Below are 25121 nucleotides of genomic sequence, written 5' to 3' on the forward strand. Positions count from 1 at the left end.
ACCACAGCGGTTACCATTCTAAGCAGTTGATTGGAGCACGTGATCATTAGATGTCACGTGATTAATTAACCGGTCGAGCTAGTCGAACGCAAGCATAATCAGTATTCGCAACTTCAACAAACTATAGGGGGCACTGCAGCCACCGTCTTATGGCGGATGAAAAAACTAAAGCAAACCAAACAAACGCACGCCGCACAGTGGAGTATTTGACTGAAAATCCTGGCCAAAAGTCCAAAATTAAAAATTTACCTGATTTTTATGAAAATTTATTCCATGATAGTTGACTAACTGGTGCATCGATCGGCACCTGTTTTGGAAACTTGAGTCACATACAATTGCTCATAGCCTCGTTGAAAGATGAGATTTCTATAATAATTTTCGCTTTTTTGTTACGTTTCAGCTTAATTATTACGTTTCAATGTAGATTTTTTTGTGGCTTTCTAAATGAATGGAATTGAACCAAACCAATTTTACGGTATAAAGAAATGTCAGGGCTTAGTGCTAATTATAAATCAAAGTAAATATTTTTATTTTCTTTTTGTGAAAAAAAATAAAGAAAACTTGGTACATGAGGTTTTTAAAGGCTTTTCGCCTTAATTTATAAGTAGAGAAAGCTTTTTAAATGGGTGTCGGGCTCGGTCGGGCTGTTTTGAAAGTTGCATCGTATTTGGCAAAGTCTCTAGTGCTAACTTCAGCAAAAAAATCTTCCGCCTACAACTGCCCTTTTTTTTAATGATTTTTTTTTTAAAGTGCATAATCCGATCTTTTTGTGACAAGTCATGATTTTAAACTGAATTTACCAACAAAGATTTAATAAATTTGTAAAAAAGTTATCATAAGTACTACTGAATGAAAAGATCGACATATTTGAGCGCACAAACAACAATAAAATTTCAGACACGAGTTTCATGGTTACGAGAAACCGCTTCATCAATGTGTAAAGATGTAAGTTATGGAATGAGAATCCTCCAATTAATTTCGAAACGCTTACCCTTATGCATCGCTAAAGAGATTCATTGCACCCCTAAAACATGTGTTTGCGTTCAGTTATGTTAATTTTCTCATGTACGTTAATGAGTTAATAAATTAAATTATTTTGTGATCTCGCTAAGAAAATTTGCTCTTCTTTAAAATTGAGATTTTAGATGAAATAAATAAATATTTATATTTTTCCAGATCATTGCTGAAAATAATGTGCCGGGGGAGGGGGTCTTCTCCCCCTTATACGTAGCAAAAGGGGGAAAATACCCCCCCCCCACTTGCTAGCGTTAGGAGACAATTGTAATTGTCTCCTAACGTTCCTACGCTAGCGAGCTATCCATATTTAAGACATTTTACCTACTCATTGTGAAATTAAAGTTATATAAAATTTAAGTTCCAAGTTTGTTCGTACAATTTTTAGCGGACACATCACGCGATGTCAAACTAAGAATCGACCCAAGGTACGAGTACAATATATACAATTCAAAAACAAAGAGCTTCTGAATATCCATTTTCGAGTGTTTTTACAGTTATAATATCCTAGTTCATTTATTTATTTTTTTTAATAGAAAAAAGGTTCTTTGTAACCCCGAAACCCTTGTCTTTAATTCTTTTTGTGCATGATTAACTCAGGGTTTTAATGATTGAAACCAAACGAAGAGAATAAAATTGATTATTTTTTTGGTTTCAAATTAGTGTTTTGTACAGAATACTAGGATTTTTTAACCGCTTTTTGCTTCCCCCCCCGAACAGTGCATTTAATTACATATCTTCAAAGGAAAACAGCCATTCGCATCGAACAAGTTTACTTATCACTTGTCTAAGCATTATGGCAAAGAGCCAACAGTGGCATCCATTTCGGATCGAGTGAAAATTATTGAAAATTTTTATTTCAACTCATTGAAAAAAATTCATTATAAATCAGTGAAAGAACATAACTTCACCGTTTTCGCTGTAAATGAAGGTAAGATGTTTATATTATTTCCTTAAAAAGTTTCAGAGCCATAACATTATTAGAATATTGGATGCAAGAATTTTATTTTCCTTTTTTTGAATGATTGAAAAAAGTCGAAAAAGTGACCTCCCTTTGTAAATTCTTAGAAATTCGATTAATTACGTTAGAACATCAAACAAACCATAATCTTGAAGAAAATTATTTTTCCTATCTAGTGATGCATTGGGTTTTTTTCTACGTTTACTAGGATCGTTTTTACGGTCGTAAACATGCAAAAGTCTAAACCGTGGATAAAATATTAAATATTTCATTTTCTAATTCAAATTTTAAAAATCGAGTTTCAAATTGTAACATCAGACATTTCAGACAACTTGTATACTAAGTTTTGTGTAGCTTTGCCGTACAGAGCACAAACGCACACAAGGGTGTCGCCTTCAGAAGAGTGAAAATTTCAAACTAGTTTTGGCCAGGATTTTCAGTCAAATACTCCACTGTGCGCCGTAGCGTAGAAAATGCTAATAAGCCTAGTAATTTTTGTTTGTATGCATGACTTTTTTGTTTTATTCTTTTTAAATCAATTTTCAAAGTCTTATGGATATTCTGGCCCATGTAAAAAGAAATGAGAATTCAAGAAGCATTATTAGAAATTAATACAAATTTCGTAGTTCGTAGTTGTAAGCAGCCATTTCCACGATGTCGAATTCGAAATTTATCAATTCTTGATGAAACTACATTTTTATTTTAGCCATAAGAACACTATAAATATTTCATGTAAATAAACCTTTGTTTATCAGTGTTATCAAAAGAGGAAGTTGAAAGATCTTTGTTTTGTTTGGCTAGCGCTAATTGTTTTACATTCGGTTTCGTATGTTTCTAATTTCTGAATTATGATTTAATTCTGTCATGCATCATCAATAAAATTCTCACGGATACATGGCGGTAGTTTTCTTTTTAATTGATCTTCCATTATTTCTTTAAACTTATCGAATTCTGTTATCTTTCTACCATTTTAATCCATACATGATAAAAAATAAAAATGGTTTACAACTGACATGCAAAATCTCGCCAAGCAAGTGTTCTTTGCTCGCACAATACTAAAACTATAACCCTAAAATATAATCGCACTATTTTGGCAATGAAAATTCTCAGCGTTAAACATTTTTCATTCCGTTCTACGATAATACTGCATACAATTCTTTTGAGCTTAAGATTTAAAAAAAATTAATTTGAATTTTGACATCTTGAATTCAAATTATGTTTTTCGCAATCACAAGTGTGTGTATGTAGGCGTGTGTGTTTGTGTGTACGGATTATGTGTATGTGTGTTTGTGTCTGTGTGCTGGCATAAGTGTGTGGGTAGTTGTGTGTATGAATGTGTGTGTGTGGGGGGGTATGTGTATGTGTGTGTAGGCATATGTTTGTGTCTGTGTGCAAGCATGAATGTGTGTGTTTGTGTGTATGTGTAGGTGTCTGTATGTATGTGTGTGCGTGCGTGTGTGTAGTTGTGTATGGTATGCGGTATGCGCGTGTGTGTAGGACATGGATGCAACCTGGAGACGGCTTTCGCTATAGGAGCAGCATCGTGAGGAGCCCGTCGACGGTGATGGTGCGGAGGGTGGCGGTGGGAAAAATCAAAGGACCTCAAAAACAGTCAAATAAGAACAATAAGCAAACGTGATTGCTCAAAAAAAAAAAAAAAAACATATTCTTACAAATTCACACAAAACAATAAAAAAAAAATACCTTGTATAAAGTTATCCTCTTCCAAAAAGAAAAAAAAAAAATGCTTCGAATAGACTTTCAAATGCGAACTTTGTTAATCCAGAGTTTTCCTTGTTTAGGATTTCACGCCATTTACGACAGTCAACTCACTTTTTAAAGGGAAATAATAAAGACTAACATTATTTTGAGGAGCTCGAGAATAACATTAAGGGACAAAACACTTTCTATTGCTGAAAGCAATCCAAGACACATCGAATGCGTTAATAAATACTCATAACAAACAGCCTATGTTTACTCAACTGACATACGTGGAACGCAATGTTTTAGTTTTTTCTGCAGTTATGTAAATTACAGCAAGGTAGCGTATTCGAGCGCTGGAGTTGCGAATAGTTAATATCCTTCCATTACTGCCAAAACCTGGAGTAAAATTATTTTTGAGTAGCTGATATTTTATAGCATAGGTGGCAAAATTTTAGAAATGGGTCCGTTACGCGGTATATTTTTTGAGCAATCACGATTCCTTATTGCTTTCATTTGACTGTTTTGATGTGCTATCATTTTATTTTCCCGCGAGCATCCTCTGCAGCACACCACCGTCGACCGGCCGCCTCACGATGCTGCTCCTCTAGCGAAAACCATCTCCAGGTTGCGTCAATATCCTACACTTACATGCATACATACACGCACGTACACACACACAAACACATACACACACAACTACCCACACATTCATGCCTGAACACAGACACAAACACACGCCTACACTCATACACATATACCCCCTACACACAAACACACATACCCCCACACAAACACACACGCCTACATACACACACTCGTGATTGCGAAAAACAATTTGAATTCAAGAGGTCAAAATTCAAATTATTATTATTATTATTATTATTTATTTATTTATTTATTTATTTTTTTTTTTTGAAATATTTTTTTTAAAAATATTTTGCTAATGCAAACAAGCAAGTGCTTTAAATGCGACCTTTTGCTACTTTTTTCAATACTATGCAACTTAAGAGACTTTTTCAAGCAAAAACAAACTAAAAAGCAACCTATTTCCAACAAAGCTATATTTTAGGGACTTTTTTTTTTCCAAAGCAAGATTTCATTTGAAAATACTCGAGGTTTTTTTTTCACCCTGTTTATTTCTTACTTGTAATTTTAAAACCCATTATTTTTTATTATTCTTCATTTCCATTTCACCATCTTTTTGTTTTAAAAAAATCTTTTGCATTTTATTATTACGAGCCGATCCACTCAATTGCTTTTCATGGAGCAGCGCATAGGCAGCTCGTACGGGGGCAACTGCCCCCCACTTCAAAAAGTAAAGGGTCTGCCCCCTCACTTTTCAGAGTTAAAAACAGATACAGTGAAACCTGTGTAATAAGTTGACACTTGCGGTGCACTACTTTAGTGGTCAACTTATAGAGGTTGAATTACATGATAAGATCTAATTCTGTGCCTGAAAATCGCGGTCAACTTTACAGGTTTTACTGTATATTAAAATGTATATATATTTTTTTATAATATTTCAATTTCATGATCGATCGTGTAAAAATTAACGATCGATTTAAAAGTGAATTTTGTAGGGTAGTGATAGATTGATTTATTTCACGAAAGTTAAAACTGAAAATTCCAAATAAATGAACTATTCTTATTTCATATGGCACCCGCACGGCTTCGCCCGTAATAGAAAAATTAAAGGTCTTTTGGTTCGCTTGTATATTTACAAATAATGTATGGTGAATTTTCTCGCCAATTGGCTTGTACCGACGTTACAGTTCCACGTTATGATAATTTCGTATCTCGCTAATTGGCTTTTGCCCATGTTACGGTTCCACGTTATGATAATTTCGTAATTTATGATAGTTTTTTTTCTTAAAATTGGAATAAAAAAAGAACCACATCGAATTTTCGAAAAATCGCTTCGAGGTGCACACCCCCATGCTACATACTAACTTTGTGCCAAATTTCATGAAAATCGGCCGAACGGTTTAGGCGCTATGCGCGTCACAGACATCCTACAGACATCCTACGGACATCCTACAGACATCCTCCGGACAGAGAGACTTTCTGCTTTATTATTAGTAAAGAAGAATTGAACTTTGAAATGGACGGGGAATGTCTACGGTGGGTCTTCCGTCGCGTTCCGATTTTTAATATTGGTAGCAGTAATGGGCAGCGTAGTACACGTATCATAGAACTTCAGTTTTGGCCCGAATACAAGGCCACGTGTCTGGTTTGTAACTGTAGGTAAAGGAGTCAAGTGATGAATTTCTTTTAAACTTAAGGAAAAAAATATTTGCTTTAAATTTTATTAAAAAAATATTATCATTAAACAAATAAATCATTTCTCTACATTTGCAATGCTGGAAAATCATGCAATAAATAACTTCCACTTTTGTTTTCTCTTTTATCTTTCCGTGGCAAAGCGAATCTAAGCATTTCCCAAAACAGTTTCTGCTCCAGTCGTAAACATTTCGTTGACTCGATCGCTGTGCGAAGTATCTGGTCAACTTCCGACAGTGGCGGGAGATCTCCAATGACAATCAAGATAAGACGGCAGAATTTTTCTTCTAAAGAAGACGCAAAAGCAAATTTGAAAACTTTCATGCATTTCTGGTCTTCAATGTAGTGCCTGGAAAGAAAATACTGAATCATCAAAACGAAAAATATCTTTTTGAAGTTCAATGTTTGACGATTATTTGGGGTGAATGCACGCACAAAAACACAACGCGCGCGCACTTTCCTCCTGAAGAAGATTGGAACAAAACAAAAATCTCTATCCCCTGCAGAAAAAAAAAGAAACTAAAATGCACATTATAATTCGAAGAGATATGAAAATTCCCCTCTCCCTAAAGAAAAAGAAGCGAATAAAAATGCACAATGAAAGTAGAACAAAATAAAAATTCCCTCACCCGAAGGGGAAAAATATCTAAATATGATTACAATTTGAACAAAATAAAAATTCCTCTTTCCCGGGGAGAAAATGGTTCAAATACAGAATAAAATGAAAATCCCCCTCTCTCTCAAAGAAAAGTTAAAATATGCGCAAGGGAAAAAACCCTCCTTAAAATTAGGATTAATTCATATGCAGGACTGGCCAAAAGTATTGAGCGCATTTCGTGCTCGGTGAAAATTGAAAAGAAGAAAAAAAAAAAAAAAAAAAAACAAATTGAGATACGTACAAGTTTTTTTTTTTTTTTTTATTTACCGGTAAGACAACATAAGGGATTTTCATACCACACAATTTTACACATTAAATAACTTCTACACAAGTCGATACATGACGCGACAGCATTTCTCAGGAAAATTTACTGATTGATTCAGTCTGCTAATGGCTGCTGTGCAGGAAAAAGCAATGTGAGTTATATAGTTCCATGAAAACAAATATGTTGTAACCAGTGATGTTCTCATCAATTTTTCTGTGGGTATACTCCCAGTAATCAGTTATGCACAATATGTGTATGCGATCATATACATAATATGTCATAATATGAAAATTTTTGAAGTTTGAGGGTATACGTTATGTGTCTAAAAAAAGTTAGAGTATACAGCGTATCTGGAATGGAGTATACCCTATGGGAACACCACTGGTAGAGTAACGAAACGCTCCTTGAAGATAACGGGTAGCTTGGTAGCTAGTTTGCTTAACTACTGCCAGGAACATATCTGACGAAAAAAACAGGAAGGTTTGCAGAAAATAGTAACATTCCTGAAATTTAGCTGCAAAATTTTTTTGTTACAATTCAGAACTCTTCCCAATAAAAGCTACTCATGTTTCTTGAATAAATCGGAACTTCAGACAGATCTTAGACAGATTAAAAAAAAAAAAGCTATAAGGAGGGCTTTTAACGCAAATATGACCGAAGTTGAGACAGGTTTGCAAGGCTACGTTATCAAAACAAAATATTGTGAAAATTTCGAAATTCTAACAATTAGTGTTTGTGCGTAAAACGTTTTTTTTTTTCGTTTTGCCAAAAAAATATAAAACTGGATAAAACCCGTTTTAAAAGTAAACTCCTCATTTATAAAGCATGTCGCGATTCAGGAACTTTTTAACCGACTTCAAAAAGGAGGCGGTTATCAGTTCATACCGTATATATGTTTTTTAACCGACTTCAAAAAGGAGGCGGTTATCAGTTCATACCGTATGTATGTTTTTTTTTTTTTTTTGTTTGTCCACTCATAGCGTCTCACCTAGTGAACCGATTTTGATTATTCTTTTTTTAATGGATAGGGGATGGCTCAACTTAGGTCCCATTACTTTGTTTGACCATATTTGTTCTTCAGAAAAAAAGTTATGGGCAAAAAACAGTAAATTTTATGCAATTTCCCTATTAAATGATTAAAATGATATTGTAGCGAAGTTCGCACTTTTCATCCGTGGATAACGGTGGCTCAGTGGTAGAATTCTCGCCTCCCACACGAGCGTCCCGGGTTCAAATCCCGACTAGAACAAAGTGAATTTTACTAAAATTTCGTTTCTACTGTTTCCCGTATTTTCTCGAATGTTCTATTAATTTCTGTATCTTTCCAAGTTTCCAGCACTTTCTCAAGTTATATATAAGGAGATGTAACGTTCATTCGTGGTTCTGAATAAAGATCTCGAGTTGAGACTAACGAGTATTCGCTTCATTTGGCTTTCACATTGTCTTCGCTATCTTCATCTACGAGACAATATGAAACTCATTGTTATAAAAGTTTGGTGCCATATAACAGTAACATTAATAGTAATTATAATGATAATTTTGAATAAAGGCTTTTCTAAAGCAATACAGTGATATAGAGCGAACTTCTTACTAGGTAACTTCTTACTCTACTAAAATACCTACATTTACACTAAAAAGAATGAAATAAAAAAATTTTGAAAAAAAAATAGAACCGACTTCAAAATTGCTCTAAAAAGTGAAAAATAATTTTATTCCTTAAACACCATCGATAATACTTTTAAACATAATTTTTGAAGTTGGCGCAAAAACAAAACGTAAAATCCAGTGTAACCATGCTTCGTTCATATTTTTTTTCAGAAAAGCATCCAAAGTTACGAACGAAACATTTATATCGTTATTCAAATATGTTGTCATCAATGCATACTTTACGTGATAGTGAAGAAACTGGGCCTGGTTAAATTTATAGTTGTAGTTGAGTTATGGCTGTGAATGATTTTATCTATCGTTTTTGCGCCAACATCAAAAATTATGTTTAAAAGTATTATCGATGGTGTTTAAAGAATAAAATTATTTTTCACTTTTTAGAGCAATTTTGAAGTCGGTTCTATTTTTTTTTTTCAAAAAAATTTTTTTTTTCTGTGTAGGAAACTGGCGGAATGTTGCCCGGAAATAATCTATGACGCTTTCGAATTTTCTTACAGTGTATAGATAAATAGCACCTGAGGACTGCAGTTGCGTGCTTTTTAGCACTCATCACTCATCCGCCCGGAATAGGAAGCAACTGAGCTAGAGGCGGAAACCCTCTTAAAGGAGCCAAGAGAGCCAAACAAACTGGCAGCTAATGTAGAATTAGCACACCAGACGAGTGACCGCAGCAATGGTGATGTTCAACTCAAAGATTAAAGACAAAGCTAGGTATTTTGCAGTAAGGTAACTTACTGCAAAATTATCAAGGGTTGCTGAGTGAAGCGAGCAGTGTGTGCAGCCTCCGAGTTTCATTAAATAAATACCTATTTTAAATTTAGTCAATACAAATCAACACTTTTCAAACTTATGCAAGTCACGGAAGCCTGCCCACAATTTCAAACTTTTCCACGGAAGATATCGCATGAAAAAAACTCTTTTTTAATTTCTATGCTTAGTTACGGCCAGAAAGGCGCGGTGGCGTCTTTTTATCGCAAAGTAATTAGCGAACTTGGTTTCTTTAAAAAGCTGGTTAATCAAGATGTCATGATAATAACCTACAAAATTATAACCCAATGCACAAAAGCAGAAAGAAAGAAAAAACAACTATAATATATCCTGCCTTTTTTTGACTATGATTGATTAACGTAAAGGGGAGACTATAAAAACCTGCACAAAGACGCATGATTCCCTACAACGTAACTTGGTTATTCCACCGAGCATTTCATTTCAGAATAAATATGAGAGATTATTTTATTTATTCTTCTTGCATTACATTTTTATGACTAACTTTTCACTTTTATTTTGTAATTTTGACTTTTAAGTGCGAAACGATCTCTTGGACTTGGTCTAGGGGTCTGAACCAACGGGATCAGAGACAACAACAACAATAACTCTTTATTCTGATTTTTTAAAATTCAAGCAGAAATGCGGTCGGTACTTCTGTTCCATCTTGTGTGTCTTTTTCTTACACATATATAAATGTCATAGAAGGTTTTATGCAAATGTTATAGAGTATGCGACTATAGTACTTATGTGACTATACGTACTGTGACAGCAGTATGATAATCCTTTTACTGTTATTTACTTCCTCTATTTGCTTTCTAATCTCTAAATCTCCAGCTAGCATATCTCTGCTTGGAATGTACAGTGAATAATATGGTTCTTTTTCTTCCAACTCTGCCATGAAACAAAAATAAACAACTGAATTAAAATTGAGTATAACAAGTAATTAAAGAAAAGCTGAAATAAATGAAAATTTTCAACTTGATTGATAAATGTATTTAATAACTTTATTTTAATGCTAGTGATAACTTAACATAACATTGAACCCAGGATAGAACCAATCGACTGCCGATATTTGTCAGGTACGGAATATCTCAATACCTAAACAACGAAAATTTATAAATTCAGCTCGATAAAAAGATCGGCATTGAGAAATTTTCTCGTTTATTTTGCTTCCAAAAATGTGGTGCAATAACGCACATATTCAGTGTTAAACCTTAGTCAGACACCAAAAATGCATTTCGAAGCCTTATTCAACCAATCAGAAGGCTTCAACCTGCAGTTCGTGTGTCTGACTGAGGTTGAACTCAGTTGGTGAATATGGCCGTCAGACAGTAGCGGATTTTAGAGGGGGCACAGGGGGCACGTGCCCCCCCAAAAGGATTAATTAATTTCACTATTTTATTTATTACTTTTTAACTGACCTTTCCTTTACACTTTTTTTACGTAGCTAATCAAAAAGAACACAAAAAAAACACACACACACACAGCATATTTTGAATAAAAGCATTTTTGTTTGCTAAAGAAGTATTACTGGAGTCAGAGGCCCAGAGTTGCAGAATACATTTAACTCATTGACTTCAAATTCAAGAAACCGCATTATCGCGATTCGTCCATTAATTCTTCTTTGATGAAATCAATAATTAACATTTTTTTAAAATGTGTAGGCGCACCTAAAAGAGTCATTTTGACCTACGAACCTATTTGCGAAATAATAGATTTCTTTTTCAGCTAATAAAAGATGCGAAAGGAAAGAAATCATGTAGTAGTTTCTTAGAAAACCATGATTTTCAATAGAAATGGCATGTAGTATCAATATGTTACCTCAACTGCATCATGGTTTTAAGAACAAATCAGCAATTGTTTTGAAATTCACACAGAAATAGTTTCTGAATTCTTCAGTGAAACTTATATATGTTATGAAGTTATGATTAAATTCATTTTAAAAAACTCAAAAGAGGTATGGGTTTATTTAATTATCTTGCCCTCATGTTATAATCATTATGACAATGTTCCTAGGTAAAGCCACTCATTGTCTAGCATTTTGGTGACCTATGATTTTATGCAACCTATGGTAAAATTAATGGAACAGGGAAGCATCGGGGACTCTCTACTAAAACGTTTCGACGTTGAACTATTAAAAAAAACGCTAGTTGGGGTTATATTGGGTTTAGTATTTAAATGGCTTGAAACGTTAAAGATGTATTCCGTCCACATTCAAAGTGTATTAGTGCATAATATTCATGTACTTAGAAGTAGATTCATTGACCTTAAGGAATCCTTAAAAAATAAATAATAATAAATAAATAAAAAAACACGCACAATTTAAAAATAAAGTCGTCAAAACTTTGTTATGAAACATCGAAGGGGGTGTGTGGGGGGGGGGGTATTAAATTTCCTGTGCCCCCTCCAAAAGATTTTTCTGTATCCGCCCCTGCCGTCAGACTTTGTTCTCAAGCGTGTTGATTCATGAGATAAGATCATTATTACATTTTATACAGTCATTGTAAGTGAATGTGAATAGAATCCAAGTACAACGATGAGTTCAATATTACAGAAATAAAGGCACTTTCTGCATTAAAGCTTTTTCAATGGTTCGAAATTAATTCAAATAACTGGCATAGCAGAGACGTTCTGTTGGTGCTCTTGTCTTTATTACGGGAAGGATTAAATTAACTACCATCGCGCCAGATCTGTCACTGGCCACCTGAAATGCCTTAGATATTCACTGTACCGCAAAGTGTATTTCACCTGCACTAAATATATACAATACCGAACAGACCTCGGCCGGTCACATTCTGGCTTGTCTGGGTCTAGATAAGAAAGACCTATTTAAATGCCCTTTACTAATTTTTGATTTTCTAAGGAATCTTTGGATCATAGACATAATCTAGTCAAGAGCTGGACCAGGTTGTATTAGAAACAGCAACAGTATACAATGTGCAGGTTTTGAATGTCTGAAAATGATGACTGGAATCTCTTACCTGGAATTAAATATCTCTCAACGAAATACAAGTCACCATTTGCTACAGAAATGTAAATGTCATGTAGTTTACCAATGTCCTGGATTTCAGCTTTCTTTAGCAACGTCAAACCTCTGGAATAAAGCCACACTTTCATGTGGTAATGATACTTGGAGTATAAAAGTCTGGATGATGTGCAGGCAACAAGAAACACTGAAAGAAAAACATTAAGTGGCAAAATAGTTTTTGATATTTTAACAAGCACATGTTTGTATAGAACAGTGGAGCCCAACTTACGACCCGCTGGTCTTTTGTGATCCACGAAGCTGATCCATGTGGTTCGGCTCTCGGCTCAATGTTATGAATCGAAAACTACACTTTAAAAAAATTCCGAAACGTTACTGAGTATTTCCGTGTATCGTTTCGGGATTTCATTGGTTTTTATCCGCTTCCTGGAAAAATCAAGTATCATTATCATAAAGTTTCCTGAATTGCTACAAGTTGCACGAATGCAGCCTTCTCACTTTTGTAAAAAATATTTTTAGCTCCCAGTTTAAAAATTAACTGAGCGTATTTATAAAGTGTATCGACTATTCAATTCACAAACGACCCGTCCGGACTGATTAAACATCCAAAGGTAGCGAATAAGTCCATGGACAACGTGGCTTTGCAAAAACTGCTGGCGAGTAAAGTTCTCGATACTTACTTGCAATTCTGTCTTAGCTTTGGCCATATGTGCAATACTGTTTTTGGACGTCCTTGGTAAATCAGGAAAGGTTCAAGCTATTATATTACTCTTAATTAATTTAACTCGCTAAAATTCCAGAGGCTGACTGACTTTAAATGGGAAGATTTCTGAATTTTTCAGGAAGCTTCCAGGATAATTTCAGGAAGGTTACTGAATTTAGCGGAAAACGTTCCTGGTTTGTGCAAGAACGGTTACCGGCAGAAATTGAGCATATCAGCTGCCCATTATTTTCCAGAAACGTTGCCGAATCGTTTTTACGGTATATGTTCTGGAAACTGCTAGAACAAACGATCATCTTCATTCGTTATTAAGAATAATTGCTGCAGATTTGGAGCCAAATGGTGATAAATTGGTTCTATAATACCTTTGGAAATTTCTTAATTTATAAAGTAAGCATACTATAAATGATAAGAACAATTCTTGGTTTGTAATTTTCTTTCATTTTCGGTGTTTTTCTACGCTAACAGGGGAAAACAAACACTGTAAATACAATTCAGAAACGTTCCTGGAAAATAATGGGCAGCTAATGTGCCAAATTTCTGCAAGTAACATATCTTGGAAAAACAGGGATGTTTCCCGCTAAAATTCAGTCAGTTTCCCGAAATTTGTCTAAAGAATTCAGAAATCTACCCGGTTAAAAAAGTCGCGTCTCTGGAACCTTCAGAGACAATTTAGGCAGTTTTAATATAAAAGTTTGGCATCTTCCAGATTTACCGAGAAAGCCCCAAATGCAGTATTGCAATCATGACTACAGCTAAGACAAAATTCCTAATTAGTGTCAATAATCTAACGCGCCGGTAATTTTTGAAAAGCTATGGAATCCAGAGACTTATTATGGAAGCTGGCTAACATTACACCGCTCTTCAAGAAAGGGTCTAAAGGGAGTGTGGGAAATTATAGACCTTTGAGTCTAACTTCGGTGGTTTGCAAAATTTTTGAAACATTGATAAAAATTAAGATAGTAAATTTTCTAGAGACTAATAATCTATTGACTAGTTTTCAGTACGGTTTCAGGAAAGGCAAATCTTGTGCAACTAATTTATTACATTTCTATGACAAAGTTACCATGGCTTTGGACAATAAGAAGCCTGTAGATGTTGTTTACATTGATTTTCAAAAAGCTTTCGATAAGGTACCGCATGTTGCTCTACTTAGCAAATTAGCTGATATAGGAATAGGAGGGAAAACTTTCATTTGGGTAAAAAACTGGCTGACCGGAAGGAAACAAAGAGTAGTTGTAAGGGGAAATTACTCTAATTGGAGTGAGGTTTTAAGCGGGGTTCCTCAAGGATCAGTGTTAGGGCCTGTTTTGTTCATTGTTTTATGAACGATATTCACAAAAATATTTCTGGGGACATGAATTGTTTTGCTGATGATGTCAAAGTTATGGGGACTGTAGATAATGAAGAACAAGCAAAACAGCTGCAAGAGGATCTAGATCATATTACGGAATGGGCTGATAAATGGGGTATGGCTGTTAATGTTGGGAAATGTCAAGTGCTACATTTAGGGCATGGAAATAAGTATACAAGTTATTATTTGTAAGGTTCAATCATTAGTCAGGCAGACAAAGTTACCGATCTGGGGGTCTTAATAAGTCAGGATTTAAAGTTTAGCCAACAGTGCAGCATTGCTAGTAACAAGGCCAATAAGATGCTTGGGTTTATCAATAGATCTATTTCAAACAAATCTAAAGAAGTTCTTCTGCCCTTATATAGAAGTTTGGTAAGACCTCATTTGGAGTATGCTGTTCAGTTTTGGTCTCCTTATCTTAAGAAAGACATTAATGTATTGGAAAGGGTTCAAAGGCTGCTTGGCCTAGCTCAAAGCTACAAGGCTAATAAATGGACTTTCTCACTTAGACTATGATTCCAGGCTTAGAAGGTTAAAAATGTACAGTCTTAAGCAAAGAAGAGACCGAGGGGACATGATTCAGTTGTTTAAATTTATTAAAATGAAAGATGTTACGGGGCTGAAGTTAAGCACTGAAAACAGGACAAGGGGTCATTGTTTTAAGCTATTTAAATCTCAGGCTAACATGGATATTAGGAAAAATTATTATTATAGCAGGGTAGTGGAACCTTGGAACAGTTTACCGGAAGAGGTGGTAATGAGCAAGGGAGTAGATAGTTTTAAGAGGGACATTGATCTTCACTGGGGATTGTAAATTGACTAGGACCAGTCTAGCTGGGCCCAGAGCCTGTTGCTGGTCGTCACTTTTGTATTTGTATTTATTCTTTCCCAATAGGGCCGTTTCCATGGACACTTTCGACCCCGGTAAAAACATGCTTTTCAACGCATTCTGGTTGTTTGCGGGATGTATGTGGATTTTTTTTCTCCTTCTGCTTCTTTCCGGGAGCAAAACGGAATTTTACCCAGAATGCGTTACGCTTTCTGGGGCACAATGGGAAACTTTTTTTTTACATGGAAACGAGGCATTTTTCAATCGGTTTTTTGCGGAGCCCGAGCGGGGATTTACCGGGTCAAAATGTGTGTTAGGAACGCGGCTAATGAGAGCTTAATCAATCTGGACGAGCCGGAGTCGAAATGCACTTGATAAATCCGCTCAGTTAATCTTTTAACTGGCAGCTGAAAATATTTTTTCACCGAAGTGAAAAATCCTCATCCGTGCAATTTGTAACCATTAAGGAAATTTTTGACGAAGGTACTTGATTTTTTCCAGGAAATGGATGAAAACTTGTGAAATCCCGGAGCGTTTCACGGAAATAACTAGTAATATTTCGGATTTTTTTTACAGCAAAAACAAAATATATTTTCATCTTATATATGTTCTGGCTCGAGAGCTTCACCTTATAATGTGAGGTGGCGGCTCACCGGTAAAAAAAGGTTAAGCACCACTGGTATAGAAGAATCAAGGAATTTTTCATCTTTAAAAACATGCAGATTGCTTGTTAGGTGTTTCTTAAAAAGGAATTTGTGCTCTACATTTTAATTAAGTTTTTGATTTGTAAGAAGGGTTTTAGAGCTTGTATTATTGTTTCAAAAAGTGCTATTATTTTCGAAAAGTTGATTCCTAAAATTTATCAAAAAATCCTCAACAATGCTTTGTTAATACTGCTTGGCACAATAATCCTTCATAAAATGTCTGCATTCAAAAAGAGCTCCCTTGTAGACTCGAAATAGTATATATAATACAGCAAATTTGTTTTCAGGAACGTCGATTTCGTAAATTATTCGATGAAATTATTTAACAGAATTTTAAAAATATCAATCATGTAAGTATTAAGTTCCATTGCAAAGACTAGGGGATCAGATTTTCTGTTATTGACAGAAGAATGTATCTTCAAATGCCGGCAGGTTGGCGTAGTGGTTGAGTGTTATTTTTTGTATACAAGTTCGCAAGTTCAAAGTCCGACTCCAGTCAGCCGATTTTTAAGAAGCAGAAAATCTGCAGCTTTCATGCCGCATGATTATGTGGCATAGACAGCTCGTACGGGGGGGGGGGGCAACAAGGGCCGAATTTAGCTCCATGCTACCCCTAAGCAGATTTGAAATCTGCCGCCCCCTCCCCCATAAGAGAAGAAAAAACCGAAAACACGCCAAAAAGTGCTCCCGAAATTTCAACTGTCAAGGTTGTGAAGAAATGACGTTTCACATTCAGGGGCGTACCGATGCCAAGTCACTGCGAGCTCCCGAAAAATTCTTTATTCGGCAAATTTTGCGGACGATTCGGAAAATTTGGAGTTAATATTGCATCATATTATTTTTTCTTTCTTAAATTTTTTAAAATTGTTTTTTTAATGACGCCTAACGTTCCTTCTCATTAGATTTTATGTACTTATGTATGATATGCGTGTAAGCTCGTGTTTTATCATTCGGTAAAATTAGAATTTTCCTCCTCCCAAAAATTTTAGTTCGATGCGTCTCTTTATATTTACGCTGATCAATTAGCATAATTGAAAAACATTTGATTTTCACAAGATGTGAGAAAGTAATTAATATTATTAGATTTGAAGAAAAAATTGTCTCTGTGAAAAATGAAATAATACTAATATTTTACTTTCAAGAATAAAAAAATCATTTAAAAAATATGTGGCTCAAGCAAAATTTGCCGCCCCTGAAAATTTTGTCGCTCTAAGCAGCTGCCTACTTTGCCTATTGGGAAGTTTTGGGCCCTGGGAGCAATTTCCCCTTACTTCCACAAGTAAAGGGGCCTTACCCCTCTATTTCATAGTCATAAATCAATGATCGATTGAAAAATAATTTTAATAGGGAGGATGGATTTATTTCACGAAAATAAAAACTAAAAATTCTAAATAAATGGACTTTTTTCATCATATTTCATTAAAATTGAACTTTGAATTGGAAGGGGAAGGTCTACGCCATTCGTCCCGATTTTCGAGACCATGTTCAACAGTTTTTGAAGGTTATAGAATGAGTGATGTTAAAAGCCTTTTACATAGCACAATTTTTTCCAAAAAAAGCAGTTTCAGAGGTTACGCCTCCTAACACTACACAATTTTTTCGACACCCCTCCCTTTGTGGTGCACCAGCCGCCTATGGGTCACCAGGTTCTCTGTCACATATTTCACCTGAATGCAATCTTTTATAGGCATTTGTCAATGGAAAGTATTCTTCAAAAAAAAAAAAAAAATCTGAAAACGTGGAATCGGAATCAAATACTACATGCAGACACAGGCAATTTCTCATTTTGAACTCAGTTGCAGATACGACGTTTGTGCTTAGCACTACAGTATCAGTCAGGTTAGTGTCGTGAGGTTATCTGTATCACGTAAAGGTATATCAATGTAAAAAGTTGCTAGGAGACACTGTTAGTTACCAGTATTTAAAACTGTTTAGTCACTTATAATTACGTGTCACTCTTCTCACTGTTGTCTAGGCCCAAAAGTCCGTGACTGTCGTATGTTGCGCCTTTCCATATTTGTAGATTGGCGTCAGTATCAGATCAGAAATTCGTTTGCGGTAGGAACTAAAGACTACTCTGAGTATATCCTGTAAGAGTTAGTCCGGTTTCTTGAGCCTTGAACAAAGGGATGCGTCGTTCATAAACAAATGGGTCTTAAAGACAGACTCCTTAAAAGGAACTACCGTCCATTCGAACGAGTTCTCAATGTCTCATTTAATTCCTCATCAAAAAGTTTTTTTTTATGTCTTGCGGTAATGCTTTCATTGTACAGATTCAGAATATATATATATACTAGCTGACCCAGCCACGCGTTGCTGTGGCAAAATAGTTGGATTAAAATATTCTTTAACTCAATATTTTATTAGAATCTAATTAATATTTTTAGTAAAGCTTAAAATAGTCCAGCCAATTTTAAAACAAATGAGATTGATAATTTACGTGATAATTTAGGTGTTAGGCTGAATTAAGTAATTATTGTATTTAGTAAGTACTAACTAAATTTGCAATGATTAAAGCGCTATACTTACGCTTATAAATTTTGCAAGTATGACTTCGGCTAAAAATAAAAGCAAAATAACTTGAAAGTGATAGTAAATATCGAAACTGATTGTAATATATCAGAACGTAGAAATTAAACATAAACCAACATACTTTTTAGAATGTACACTAAATTTTATTCATCTCAATTTATCTATAGTTTGTAATCAAAAACTTTTTTACAAAATACATTAACTAAATTAAAAGCATTTAAAAATTGAATTTTATAAATGAGGTAGATAACATTGACTTCGATCTATTGCTTCTATTATTTAAAAACTAAAAATTATCTAACCACTTAGTTGTGCACAATATTCTTGCTTAACCTGTCTTTTACTAACACGAATAGTGCTTTCCCACTCGTGAGTAGGCAATAGATACAGGGTGTCCTGAAAAAGACTGACTGTTTTCAAAAATTTATAACAGGAAATGGTTAATGATAAAAAAAAAAAAAAAAATTGCAGAAAATTCATGTGGTGGCCCGTAAGTTTCGTCCCCCAGAGCTCCAAAGTTTAGTTCAAAAGTTTTTCAATAGATGGCGTTGCAGATAGTAAGCCTCTAAGTCTAAAAATAATGATTTGAATTCACCGATTTTTCCTCCAATTGCGAAATGTGGTTGCAGCAGGCGGCAGGCATTTGGAAAATATTGTTGTGAAATTTTGTTATTAAAAAACATTTTTCAAAAAAACCTATGATGTAATTTTCTGTCTTTCTTTGATTTACGGTCTTTCATCTGCTGCGCCATCTATTGGAGAATTCTTGAACTAAATTTTGGAACTTTGGGGGGTAGAAACTTACGGCCCACCACATAATTCTTCTGCAAAAATTACTATTTTTTTTATCAGTAACCATTTTATTGTTATGAATTTTTGAAAACAGTCAGTCTTTTTCAGTACACCCTGTCGTTGCCCATGAGAGAAACATGTATGTTTCGAGTCCGAACCCAAAGTAGGCATTGTTTGGTCTTGAGATCTATTTATGGTATTTTCAAAAGCTAAACAAAACGGAAACTGAAGCTTTCCAAATGTGTTTGAAAATTATGATGCTATTAATCGCTTACGTGGCATCACAAAAATTTCTCCTTTTAACTTTTCCGTAAAAATTGTTGAAATTTTGATGAAGAAACGTGTACCGTCGCAAAATCTAGGTGGGTTTAAACTCTGAAAAAGAATAATTGATAAACGAATTTTCAACCGAAAATCGTCTAGTGGTATTCCTGGTATATGCAGAGAATTTAAAAATTCAGTTGGAATGTTTAAGGCTGTGTTTTCATCGACAATTGTATATAGCCTTGTTCAGCATCAATGGTCAGCACAATCTGATTATGATTTTTTTTTCAGCTGTCAGTAATGGCTCATTTTTCACAACAATTGTAGCTAAGACAGCGCCATTGCATTGTTTTTTCTCGTTGCAAATCAGTGTCAACTAAGTCGGTGACCAATCGATCAGGTGATATCACACCTTGATGACTAAACAACAAATTTGAAATTGAAATGTATAAATCCTCAATTAACACTAAAGCTTCATCATACATCTTTGGTGTAAATTCTAGTGTTGGACATCGGTGTGTTTGTTTAACTCTATGGAGTACGGTATACGCCCCAAAATGTCGCGGCCAAAATGTCGCGGACCAAAATGTCGCGGCCAAAATGTCGCCGGTCAAAAATGTCGCCGGTCAAAAATGTCGCCAGTCCAAAATGTCGCCGGCCCAAAATGTCGCCGACCCAAAATGTTGCCAGTCCAAAATGTCGTCAGTACAAAATGTCGCCAGTCCAAAATGTCGCCGGTCCAAAATGTCGCCGGCCCAAAATGTCGCCGGCCCAAAATGTCGCCAGTCCAAAATGTCGCCGGTCCAAAATGTCGCCGGCCCAAAATTCGCTAATTAAATTGGTACGAAAAATTTAAATGTACGTCGATGCTTTTCAGCATAAAAGTTGCGAAAGAATATTAATTGCCTTTCAAAGTAAGTTCCTTCAAAAATTCCAAACGTTTTCTCCTATCTTAATTCGTAAACATCAGAATAATTCCAGAAAATTAATAGTTTTCAGAAAAAAATACGTTTTTCTGTATACTATTACAAATGTAAACATGCGAAAGGCTGCTGCAACGGAATTCTCTTTCTCGTTTAATCTGATTAATAATAATACTCAAGATGTAACGCAAAGGATCAAGATGTAACGCAATGATTCAGACAAAAAATTGGTATGGAAGTAAAACTAAACTGTTCTAAACGCGAATGAAAGAATAGTGAGGCGCAATGTGAATATGGCAAGAGAATAGGCGGTTTGTATTTTTTGGCGTGATGAAGTAAAAACAAATAACTCCTTCACTCTAGCATATTATTACGGTAGGGACAGGTCAGCCATTTAGGGGATCAGGCGGAATGGCCCCCGACTCTGAATTTTTTTTTTTTTTAAATGTACAAGTGGAAGTGGTTTTTATAGCAATCCCATGAAATTTGCATTGGTTATACGTCCGTTATCCTCCCTCTCCCCTTTCACTGGAAAAATTCGAAATCACGGGCCAGACAAGGAAATAAAGTAGAAAAGTATCTTAATGAAATTTAATTTTCTCATAGATTTATTAACATCACCCTAAGAACTGTACAAAAAAAAACAGCTGTACGTTTTTCAATAAGATATACGTTGGTTAAAGTAAGATCAAAACTGTTCTGAGACTTTTTCTGGAAATGAAACTGAAGAAGTTTAACAAGACTGCTCGAGACCTTCCTCTGAGAGGACATTTGTATGTCCTTTGCGACCGGGATTTAGGGACAGCAAAACAAATGTTTAACAGAGATGACAGATTATTGCCGTGGGAACTCCCATCTCATATGAGTAAAATTCTGAAATTACGTCGAAATGTTCACCGTCAAATCTTTTGAAATCAATGAAACCCATAACTGCTAAAACAGGTGTCTTTCACTCAGATTTTTTAAAAACGACTCTACGCGATGACAAATATTTTCAATTCTCAACATTCATGAAATTTATATATTCGATAGAACATTAAAGACAATTTCTGAACAGCTATTTTATTGAAGGTTTTCAAGAGGATACTTTCATGCTTGCGAAGTAGCGCTTGTCAGCTGAATCACATTTTCCAATTTTAAATAGAAAAGAAAAAAATTCATAATGTATGGTGAAATAACTGATATCAATGAGATTATTCAGATCAGTTTTGACCTAGACTTATTTTTAAAAAGAGTTTCAAAAAGTAATTGTTCCAGTTCAATATAGCTTGGTAATTCAGAAAGAAAAGAATATTGGTAATAATAATAATAAACAAATAATTTTTTCTCTCTCAGAAAAAATTGCTGTTTTAATTAGTGAATTTTTACTACGCAAATTGTATAAGAATGCAAACTCAGTTTTTATTTAACACCCACGCTAGTTAAAGTGCTACAAAAATGAGAGGAATACACGACTAATTTAGATTTTATTGATATCTTGCTCAACTTCTCATATTTAAATTCAGTATATTTTTCATTGTTTATTTAATTACACTGACTCACGTAAACGATTACGAAACTCAACTTAGAACGAAAATAAGGCTTGTTTTCGTTTAATTTCACTTGGATGCTACATTTTTGTATGAATCCTCGCATTACTTCTTGAGATATAGCAGTCACATAAAACGATAAAAATTATTCGGTGATCCATCCTTTTGGGATGACTGAAGCCAAAAATAAATGAGCAACTCGCCCTTTAAGATATACCCGTAGACCAAATTTTGTCTTAACCCTTGTACAGTTGACCCTCATTTTACGCGGGGGTTATGTTCCACGGAAATGCTGCGTAAATCGAAACCGCGTAAATTGAGACCTAATATTAGTGTCAAAATAGGGATTAGGTTCCGTAGATAAAAAAATACTTCATTCTAGTGATGACTAATTGTATAATAAGTTTAATGTGTACTTATATCGATTTTTATGCATAATATGCATAATGAAAACAAACTAATTTCGTGTTTTGTTTATGAAGAAGAGCTGGCTATGATAGTCTTTTGGTAGTCATTAAGAATTTTTCTCTAATTCTTTGCGGAGCATTAACGCATCCATGATCACTTGCGTCATTTCCTTGATAGAATCTTCCTTCACTAACAAATCAGAAAGATCATTTCTATTGTCTACGAATGGTTCAAAATTTTCAATGTGAGCGTTTTTGGTTGTCGGATACGGTATCCTCGTTGGTTTTGAGGTGACCTCCTTTGTCACTCCTAAAAGCTCTTCTTCCAGTGAATTCTGAACTGTGTGAGTTTAATCACTTTACTTCTGATGGAAAAAGCTCTGGAACCAATCGCATAAAATGTCTCCAAGGACCCAAGTTTGATTATTAGCACGCCAAAATGCAATTAGTTACGTGTAATCTTTAGGAGCTTGGGTTTTGAAAGAGAGGAAAATGTTACCCGTTTGCATTGCCGCATCTGCGTAAAACCGAAACTCATCTGCGTAAATTAAAATAAAGGTGTCAAATCTTCAACCGCGTATAATCGAAACCGCGTAAAATAAACCCGCTTAAAACGAGGGTCTACTGTATTACTTTTTGAGATATATCAGTCACAGATAATAAAAAAGAAAGGGAAAAAAACAACATTCGATTGCTCCACCCTCTGGTGTTATTGGCCCCAAAATCTGTCCCCCTGCTGCTTCCTAACATTTTATTTGATTCCGTTCATCATTTTTTGAGCAATGACAGTCACGCATATCGATGAAAACGTTCAGTTACTCCACTATCTTGAACGAATTGACGCAAAAAACCACGCAACCCTAAATCATATATGGGTACTTGCAGGTATCGTTCGAATTCTTACTACAGGTTTTGACGTAGAATGTCCCCAAAAAATCGGTCACATACAAACGCACACTATTCTTGAAGAAAAGTTTAAAATAATTTAGCGAACGTCAGAACTGAACGCCGTCAGAACATTTTACAGTTGGTAGATAGCGAGTCACAAGTAATAAGATAACGTAACGCTTGTATTAAGAAATAAGATAACGTAACGCTTGTATTCTATTTGTTTGCTGAAAAACAGCCGAGAGTTGCGAATCAAAACGGAATAATCTTTTTAGAATTTATCAAGAAACTCAGTCCAGTCCCATTTTTAACGGAGACATTCATTAAAGGCAGTAATCATTTATTCTGCAAATTTTGTGTTAAACAGCATTTTTGTACATTTGCATTTTTCTTACCAACTGAATGAGCGAATTTTGGATCTACGACATTTTGGGCCGGCGACATTGGGGACCGGCGACATTTTGGACCGGCGACATTTTGGACAGGCGACATTTTGGACTGGCGACATTGTGGACCGGCGACATTTTGGACCGGCGACATTTTGGGCCGGCGACATTTTGGGCCGGCGACATTTTGGACCGGCGACATTTTGGACCGGCGACATTTTGGACTGGCGACATTTTGGGCCGGCGACATTTTGGGCCGGCGACATTTTGGGCCGGCGACATTTTGGACCGGCGATATTTTGGACCGGCGACATTTTGGCCGCGACATTTTGTCCCGCGACATTTCGGTGGCGACATTTTGACCCCAAACCATGGAGTACATCTTCAAGCATAAAATTTATATAGTTTCCCCACAGAAATGATGATTGTGTTGGATATTATGTCGTGAAAATTATCTTAAACAAATGACGAATACTGTTTCTCGTTATGCAAAATCTGCATTAGAAAATGCAACTCACAATGATTGTGTGCTACCAATAATTACAATTCGCGAAATGCATCGTGATAACCGTATTAAACACTCGAGAATTAACAATCCTCAACAATTCGTGTCTTTTAGGGAATGTTTAACGAAAACAAATGCAAAAACAACATTCACCTTGTTTTGGATGCACAGTTTTGTTTTGGATGCAGTTTTGGTCCCAATGTCTTGGCTTTAATTTTTAAATATGCCCGAGATTGATGAATGTTGTGTTTTTTGTTTGCGTGACTTCCAAGATTTTTTTGATTTTATTCAGCACTGTAAAAACAATTGAGAAACGTCCTAAAAAATAATGGGCAGCGAATACGCCCATTTTCTGCTAGTAACATATCTTAGAAAAAAATAGGGGCATATCCCACTAAAAATCAGAAACCTTCCTAAAATTATCCTGAAGTCTTTCTGAAGAATTTTGAAACCTCTCCGATTCGAGACAATCACTTCTCTGAAACCTTTAGAGAGAATCAAAGTAATATTAAAAATAGTAGCTCGGAACATTTTTTGATTTACCAAGAAAGTACCAAAAGCATTATTGCTACCATAGTCACTGCTAAGATGGACTTGCAAGCATGCACAAAGTATTCCACTTGCTTGTTGTTACTTTTGGAAAGTTACGGAATCAGGAGACTCACTTCCTCCCATTGGGAGTTACGTTAATCTGGACGGATCCCGACGACGGCAGTGAAGTCAGTTCACTAAAGTTCATCAACTTTCCTTTTATTATCCGGGAATCTTTTTGAAGAATTCAGTACTATCCCAGGCTAAAAGCCGGTCGTGTCGCTGGATCTTCAGAAAAAAATTAAGGTGAGCACAAAGCTTGACACATCTCTACTTTCCCAAGAAAGCTCCAACAATAATGCTGCAAGCCTGGAGAAAGGTAAGACAGACTTGCAAGCAAGTACCATAAGTCTAACTCGCCTGAGATTCCTGCAAAACTACGGAATCCAGAGGCT

At 35.3% G+C, this 25121-nt stretch overlaps 2 protein-coding genes across 6 annotated transcripts in view; one reads left to right on the forward strand and one right to left on the reverse strand.

The window, feature by feature from the left end:
- LOC129228172 (TGF-beta-activated kinase 1 and MAP3K7-binding protein 2-like) overlaps nucleotides 1–25121 on the forward strand; it is a 303446-nt gene that overhangs the window by 21115 nt on the left and 257210 nt on the right. The gene's annotated exons all lie outside the window — the stretch shown is intronic.
- LOC129228173 (protein toll-like) overlaps nucleotides 6030–25121 on the reverse strand; it is a gene marked incomplete at its 3' end in the record, with an annotated part of 36026 nt that continues 16934 nt past the window's right edge. The window contains 3 exon segments of the mRNA XM_054862829.1: nucleotides 6030–6308; nucleotides 10077–10206; nucleotides 12297–12488. Of these exon segments, the coding sequence (XP_054718804.1) occupies nucleotides 6030–6308; nucleotides 10077–10206; nucleotides 12297–12488 (601 nt within the window).

This window comes from Uloborus diversus, chromosome 8 (genome assembly GCF_026930045.1).
Source record: "Uloborus diversus isolate 005 chromosome 8, Udiv.v.3.1, whole genome shotgun sequence".
In the NCBI taxonomy this organism is placed as follows: domain Eukaryota; kingdom Metazoa; phylum Arthropoda; class Arachnida; order Araneae; family Uloboridae; genus Uloborus; species Uloborus diversus.